At 38.9% G+C, this 8,586-nt stretch overlaps 1 protein-coding gene across 1 annotated transcript; it reads right to left on the bottom strand.

The window, feature by feature from the left end:
- Window positions 1–8,297, bottom strand: serhl (serine hydrolase like). The gene is made up of 12 exons (XM_089007109.1): window positions 8,014–8,297; window positions 7,609–7,746; window positions 6,180–6,293; window positions 5,930–5,971; window positions 5,833–5,852; window positions 5,653–5,727; window positions 4,889–4,995; window positions 4,730–4,809; window positions 4,613–4,647; window positions 3,344–3,420; window positions 3,150–3,237; window positions 1–1,258 (listed from the first exon to the last, which is right to left on the bottom strand). The coding sequence occupies exons 1-12, from the start codon at window positions 8,069–8,071 to the stop codon at window positions 1,118–1,120; spliced, it is 975 nt and encodes a 324-aa protein (XP_088863235.1). The 5' UTR covers window positions 8,072–8,297; the 3' UTR covers window positions 1–1,117.
- Window positions 8,298–8,586: the final 289 nt, after the last annotated feature.

Raw genomic sequence — 8,586 nt, 5'->3', positions numbered from 1 at the left:
CAAGATTCAAAAGCGGTTTTATCTTGAGCTTGAAGTGGAGACCGACACTGCTCAAAATCAGAAAAAGGACAGCGAGAGATGGTATGTCCATTAAACTTGGTTGTGGGTTCCAGTTTTGCAGTACTACTATATAGAGGTAACATCTGACTTACGACCAGCCCGACTTACAACCACCCATACTTACGACCATGACCTCCACACCCTATTTTTAACATTTTTAAGAGGGGGAGTTTGCGAGTCATTTCGCCTCCGAGTCTCTATTCAACATTTTGAATGGATTTCGACTTACGATCATTTCGACTTACGACCGTTTGGTCGGAACGGAACTCGATCGTAAGTCGGATGTTACCTGTACATCCATGAGATTGAGCAAACGTTAACGTTTTTTCCAGCCATTTTTATCCAAGGCTTTTCCATTTACAGAGTAAAACAAAAACAAAACTCCTCAAATGCATTGGGACATTTAAACCGCCGCTTTAAAAGCCCTTGTAAGAAAAAAAGAAGCAGATTTCAAGGATTCAAAATGCTTGCGATGCAAATGAGGAAATCCTCCACAGACCAAAACAGCCGGACCACTTCGCTAATGTGCGGGCCCTGAGCCGCTGTGGTGCTGCTGCTGCTTTCCACAGCTCGTTGCCTTTTGATTTATTCATGCAACCTCTGAAATATTAATGGCAAGAGACTTCAAAGTCAGTGATTTAAAAGTGTTGCTCAAAGGCAACAGGGTAGCGGGTGATATGGCAACTGCTGTCTGATTCTGCACGATTGGGCAGATAAAAAAAAAAAAAATCAAGCAGCCATTATAAAAAAAAACCTAACCAAAGTGGTGAAGAGGCTGCTTCCCATATTGACTGTAGCCTAAGGGTCTGAAATGTGAAAATGTGTTTTTCGCAGTGTCAGGAAGCATCGATGGAATTTTACGCTGAAGCCTTAGATTCTTAGATGGCTTATTAACATGTCAGAAACCAAGAAAAAAAAGGTGCCACGTAATGCAACAACACATTCATATTTATAACAGATATGAAAAATAGTTTACCTCAAGTAACGTGGCAAATTGGAGATTAGCAGTTACACTGTTGAAATGAGCAGCGGATTTCACATGTGCTCTGTGTACTTCCTACAGTTTAGGACTGAGTTGGTCGGCACTGTCCGTCGCTGATAAGACTTTGCTCTGGAGGAATTCGCACACTAACGGAGCAACCACCTCGGGGTTAGTCAGATGAACATGATGGCCGCCAGGTACGTTCACCACCGAGTGCTGAGGGAAAGGAAACAAGCGAAACGTGAAGGACATGTCAAGATTTACCCCTTTCCCCTGATGATGATGATGATGATGAGATCACACCCCACCCCCACTCCAAAGCATGTTTGGCTGTGCTGCATAGCTTCAGCCTCCTCATTATCACATTACATGATGTAGCTCACTTGATGAATGATCTAAGCATCTTTTTCACTGCAGAGATGCATGTGGGAAATTAAAAAAAGGGGGCCAGTTTGTGTCCGAAAAAGAGGCCAAATTCTAAAATTGACAGGGCCCGTTTTAACAAGATTGTCGAATTACAGACGATCCCCCACTTAATATTCGAGTTACAAACAACGTTACACACGAACATTTTTGTAGTAACATATGTAGAAAATTGGGCAATCCGGCCAGTCGTCAGTCAGGACAATAGAAGTAATCAGTGGAGCCGCAGGGATTAGTCCTCTTCTCTCCCCAACCTGAGAGCTGGGACCAATCATAGCAGAGTCCGGCACGCCACGTCTGGACAGTAGGGATATATATCGGGACGAAACTACCAGCAAGACTTTAGTTTGCTGATGAAGCTTCTTGGATAAGAAGCGAAACGTCCGACACCTTCAAAGAATGACGGCTGAAGAAACCTTTTCATCGATTATAAATGAAATGTATTATTATTATTATTATTATTATATTTTATTAAATGTTTATTTATCAGTACAAACCAATACAAGTTACTTATAAAAGCCTTAAACATACATATATAAGCCTTAAACATCCATTCCATACAAAATATAGCACTGAAGCAACAAATTCACCTTACAAACGTCCGTTCAGAACATATCTCATTCATAAGTTGGGGAGCGTCTGTATACAAAACTGATTGAAATAAACCAAAATACATTCATAGGAGCATGACATTTCAAAATTGCAAATTAGAAACCATTATTTGAATAAAATCTATTTTTCGAATAGATCAACAATTTGAATTCAAGTCCAAGTATTTATTCATAGATAAAATAAATATTTTCAATTTTCTTTAGTTACTACACAATTAATTCTGTGCTATTTGGATATTCTATGGTAGTGAGAAGACAAAGAGAACATACTTAGCACAATATTTCTCACTTGTGTCTAATTTCTTTGCTTTGAAGATTTCCAATGCGCTGCAACAACTCTGAAAAAAATTCCCATTAGCTACTAAATTATCATAATTAACAGCATTTTGCAACCAACGAATTGTCACGACCCTCCACAGACTTATTTGATGGTTTCTTAAAAAAAAAAGAGAATATGTATTTAATATCCTTTTCGAGTTTTACTCCTGTTCTCACGCTCCATATTGTAACCATCCGTCATGTTTGATGTAAAAACTGCAATTCACCATGGGTAAATGAATATTCGATGATCTCTTTCGGCAGTTTCCGGCGTATCACGAAAAAGGCCGAGAAAGCCTCTACCACGACTTTGGAATGCACCAAAACAATGTATGTTTAAGCCGTATATAAGTATGTTTAAGATTCACATATAAGTAACTTGTATTGGTTTGTACTGAAAAACAAACATTTAATAAAATATAATAATAATAATGCATTTCATTTATGAGCGCCTTTCAAAACTCTCAAGGACACTTTCGTCACAGTATATTTTTTCTGCGGGTGAGCAGCGGCCGCCAAGTAACATAAAGTTAAAAAAAAAACAAAAAACTAAATAACACATAATATGACAACAGATAGATACAGAGAGCAATTCATTTTCAGCACTTGCTGTACTCTCTTTGTGACATGAAGCAGTTCTAACAGCCAGTTGCTTGGTCTGTTGTCTGCATCAGTCGGGTATCTGGTCTGCGCCTTTACCAGCTATAAATATAACGGAGGCTGCAGGTACACCAACGCTGCATGAACACACTTACATTTTTGTCTCTATAGCCCTGCAGAAGCTCTGATGTAAATTTCTTTTGTTCTGGTTCTGCAAACATTTTCTCAAAGCCTTCATCCGCACTGGGGAGAGAGAGGAAAAAAAAAGATGAGGTGTAGAATTCTCATGTTGAAATGTAGTAAAAGATTTCATTCATTGTTGTATGTGGCTGCGAAATTCATTACTCACAGAACCACCATAATGGAGGCTTGTATCCTCGAGAGCAGCTCTAAACTCTGCTCCATGCTGATACGAGCTATGTTTTTCTTCATTAAAAACACAAAAAAAAAACATTGTGACTGACATCTTGAGATATAATAATAATAATAATAATAATAATAATACATTTCATTTATAATCGCCTTTCAAAACCCACAAGGTCACTTTAAAGTCACAAAATAAGTTCTTCTGTGGGTGAGCAGCGGCAGCCACATGCGCCAGCATTCACTCAAATAGCAAGTAACTCAAATAGATGAAAAGCTAGCTAGCTAGCTAATAGATAGCTAGCTCGATAGCTCGCTAGCTAGATAGCTATATAGCTCATACAGTGATACCTCGGTTTACGAACCCCTTGGCTGACGAACTTTTCAGTTGACAAACGTTACATTTATGAAAATTTTACCTTAGCATACGAACTTTTTCATACACGGAGCTGCCTCAATGAATGATGTGTCGTTCACGAACGACATATTCTTCTAACCGTTCTTCTAACAACAAAATGGCAGTCGACTGTTTTTGTCCTCTATTCCGCGACCCCAGTCTTTGGTTAAAGCCACGTGATTGGTCATGAACGCAGCAGGAAGGGGGTGGTTTAAACATTAAAGAGACAGGCGGACGACAGTGAGAGAGTTCCAACTTTGATCGTTCAAATGCAGAGTGTAGACTGCAAGGTTAAACTATCCCATCAATTAGGCTCCACAAACAACGCGCACAAGCCATCTGTACATTTGATGCAAAAAGCTGTCAACCCAGCCAAACAGAACACAATTGATGAGGAACTAGATACAATTATTGCAGAGAAAGCACCTACAAGGGATCGTTCCTCAACATAGTGAAAGAAGAAGGTTAGGTTCCCAATCAAGTGTTTAATGCTGAGGAAACCGGTCACTGCATTCCGTCAAACCATCGACCATCACAAAGGTAAATAAAACAACTTTATTATACAGTATAGTTTATTTCTTTACTTATAATACCATAGCACATTTATTGTACATAAAAGAAGGTATATTTGTGTAGTTTTAAGGCTTAGAAAATTACAAAGTAGAAAATTGCGAATGACCTACGAATGGATTATTCTCATTTTAATGGTTACCTATGGGAAATTATTTTTTGGGATACACACTTTTCGCCTTATACACTCTGTCTGGGAATCAATTAAGTTCGTAAACCAACGTATCACTGTACTTTACTTCATAATCCCACCACTATTATTTCTTAAAATGTGCAACAGGAACGTACCAAATTGATCCGCAGGTCACGTGAGAAGACAACCCCTAAATGAGCAAGATCACAGTGAAATTACAGAAGGAAAAAAAAAATGATTCTTCCATGAGCACAGAAGACGTGAAAACAAACCTCCTTCAACTTGTACAAGACCACGTTCTAAAAGGTTGCACGCAGACGTCTCGGACAGACTTGGGTTTGCTGCCAACAGCCTGAGAGGAGAAGAAAGAAAATCAATAGGCAGAAGCTAAACAGAATCGTTTTAAGGACAAAAACCAGACTGTATCGTACCTCTCAACCGCTTTCTCATAAGTGTAAACTCGCTCACTCTTTTCGGGTTTCTTTTCAAACTGCAGAATACCGTCCATCCCCTGCCGCATTATGTCAGGCATGTTTTTCTGTCAACGAGATCTTTTTGTGAGGTGTCAGAATCAGAATCATCTTTATTAGACAAGTATGTCGAACACACAAGGAATTTGTCTCCGGTAGAACACGCTGTACTAGTATCATCATAAAAAATAGCAGTCACTATACAGTTCTATTTGGGTTACTGTTTAGAGAGTTAATGGCTTGGGGGAAAAAGCTGTTTAAATGTCTGATGGATTTGGTGCGCATGGATCGATAGCAACTGCCTGAGGGGAGTCGCTGGAAAAGGTGGTGGGCAGGGTGCGGAGGGTCCAGTAGGATTTTCCACCAACAAACAAACATCTTTATGTTAATTACAGTAAAGTCTCGTTATATCGATATTCAAGGGAGTCCGAAAAAATATCGATATAACCGGGACTATCGATATATCCGACCCTGTTTGCGTGTAATGTTCTCCGTGCGTGCATAGAAATAGTATCGATATAACCGGGACTATCGATATAACGAGACTTTACTGTAATAAATTATGAATTTTAAAACAGCATTTGAAGTGACAAGTGATCTTCCAGGAAAACAGAACAACAGACTCTGAACAATCCGAAAGTGAGAAAATAATCTTCACTTGTGACCACTAAAGAAGTGACAAAGAACTGGAATTTCCAAAAACAAATTATTCTTTTAAATTTTACCGGATCAGTGGGTAAGAATCCGTAGGAGTCCAGCAATACACAAGCTTCCACCATCTCAGGGAAAAGAGCACTGAACTGCATCAAATACAAGGTGGATCGAAGTCAGCACTGATTAAGATTGTCAAACGGTGGCAAAAAAAAAAAGAAAATGAGGTGAAACAACACACTGGCACAACTTACCATTCCAGCAATATTGCCTCCTGAAAAAAAATGTAGATGTGGACGCGTACCAAGGAGGAACATTCAAATGGTGTGACTAATGCTTGGCAATGCTCACCCATACTGTGGCCCAGGATAGAGAACCTACGCCAGCGGAGGGCTGTGGGAGTTAATTTCACAGACCATCAGGCAGCTAGTGCATTTCATCACAATAGTAGACATCACATTAGTTTTACTTGCCATAGAACATCAGAGGTTGCCAGCGTGGATAGACAATGTGATTTAACCAATTCGCCGATATCAAATGATAACAAGTGGATACAAGTCGCTTTTCCACATCTGCCTATGTGAAAATAAAATGCACTTACCGTCAACAACTCTGTGAATATCAGACACATATGAAGGAAAGGTGTAAAAGACGCCAGGGGGACGATGCGAGGAAAGACCGTGACCTGCTAGGTCCACAGCCACGTATCGGCACTCTGACAACGACAAAAAGATGAGCGTAATGGACAAATGGACAGCTAATGACAAGGGGCATATTCTTAATGGACAACCAACGCCTCCGGACAAGTTGTGTCCATAATTTGTAAAATCACTTCAAATGACTTATACTGAGCGTATTTTACAAATATTCCACCACATATAGCTATATTTTACGTTTTAAGACTCAGGATATTATTCAGGAAGTCTTGTTTTTGAGTTGGTGACAAGTCCGTACGTGACGTCACTAAAGGACGCATTGTAGCAGTCCTTCCATCACATCAATGTATTTTGCTTGTTTGGTCTGGGGACCACGTGACACACCCAAAAGCCGCCAGAAGGCCAGAAGAGGGCGTCCAAGCACCATATAAGGAATTTATCAGCCTGTGGAAACAGAGGTGGCCACAGGAAGTCGCCATTTTGTGCCTCTTTTTTGGGTGAGAGATTTTCCCCCAATGTTGCCTCAAAATGGCACAAATAAATTCTTTAATCAATTGCAAACATGTATGCTTTCCTCTTCAGAACTGTTTGAATCATATTCATCACTGGATGTGGAACAAGAAAGCATATTCTCCGAATCTGAAGCCATTGTTTTGATTCACTCGCAATGCAAGACGTCTTGGCGTGACGTCACAAACTGGGGGCGGGACTTTCTGAAAATGCCCAATTCGCAGCTCAATTTTTTGCAGATTTTGGACACTTTTAGTCATTTTTATTGGTGTTTTGCATTTGACTAAAAATATCAGCCTGAGTGTTTTGGTTATTTTAGATGCTATAAACCATTTTTATGATGTCAGTTAGGAAACGAAAAATGGTGTCGGTTGTCCTTTAAGGTTTGATAATACTCTCCAACGACATTTGTTCTTTAAAGAATCCCCACCATTCCATAGTCCAGGTGTATAAAACTGAACAATGATAAAGTGGTATTTTTATGTGACCATTCGTTCTTGTGAATAACAGGCACTCTAATACTATCCACCCGCTACAAAAGCAGTTATTTTTCTTGACTCATGTATTGTGTGTAGTAGTAAATTATGAGAAATAACCACTTTCGCCTTAAAGCCCACCATCATTACATCACATATTCTGAGTAGCGTGTGAAATTACATTGATGAAAGGCGCTTAGAAATTACATTTATTATTATTATTAAATGGCAACTGCGAGTTTTTAACAATTATAAATCAATGAAGAACGAGGGGAGAGGAAGGTGTTCACCGAGACTGAATGCTCACCTGCCTTGTTTATATTTTGAGTATTTATTGTGCAAATAACATTCAACTTTGATATGTATGTGAATAAAATATATTACTTACCTTTAGGTAAAAGAGGAATAAGAGTGTTGAAGCTACCACAGTTGTCAGCCCAGCCATGAAGACAAAGCACAGGACGGCCATGGTCAGGACCCCAAATTTTCCCTCTGATCTCTCCCCAGGGGACAGGTACCGACAGTTCTAGGGGATAGTGAAGGTTACATTACATATATAATAATTAGCAATATGTCAAATGATACTTTTATTGTATTTTATCAACCCAATTATATTTGAATGAGTTGAATCGTTATATACGGGTTTGTATTGGTAATAGTAATATCCCGAACATCTCTGTTAGTTGTTTTTGTTGAGTTATGTAATTGACTCTTTACGATGGAATCGAGTACCGTATAGTACAAAATGCAACACAAATGAAAATCATTCTCGAAATAACATGTAACACCTTACCCGTTTGTTTCATTGGAGTGGAAGACAAGTGTCTGACGTTCTGAAAAACACGTATCATCGAAGAACGCGATGAGTACAACGCAATGTAATTTAAAAATATAAATCGCTTTAGACCGTATCAAAAATAAACAGAAGAGAAATGTAAACTTTGGATATTAAGTTTGCTTTGGTCGAAGAGTGAGTGTTCCGTGTTTGCGACATCACGTGATTAAAACACAAGAAACAATTGGCTAACAAGTGGTTGGAGCGGTGTGGTGACCAATCACTGGATAGAGAAGGAGGGGATTACCTTTCACCAATTAAACGCAATCTTATAACTTTTTTTCATTAAGTATCTCATCTAAAACGGTTTCGCTCTTCAGGTTTCATCATAATGAACTAGAAAACGAGCCATTTGTTCTATGATTATTGTTTCAATGTATTATTCAAGGGGAAGTAGACGTCAGGACTTTATTTTTACATTTGCATATTGGCCTTGTCATCTGCTTACTCGAATCGAATTTGTATAATTTTTGAAATATACTTTCAAAACATGGCATCCATCCATTTATTCTGTGCAACAATTTGACGTGC

The sequence above is a fragment of the Hippocampus bargibanti genome, linkage group LG10 (genome assembly GCF_051943395.1).
Source record: "Hippocampus bargibanti isolate YZ-2025 linkage group LG10, ASM5194339v1, whole genome shotgun sequence".
In the NCBI taxonomy this organism is placed as follows: Eukaryota; Metazoa; Chordata; class Actinopteri; order Syngnathiformes; family Syngnathidae; genus Hippocampus; species Hippocampus bargibanti.
Note: the sequence above shows the minus strand (reverse complement) of the source record. Positions and strands in the feature narration are given on the sequence as shown.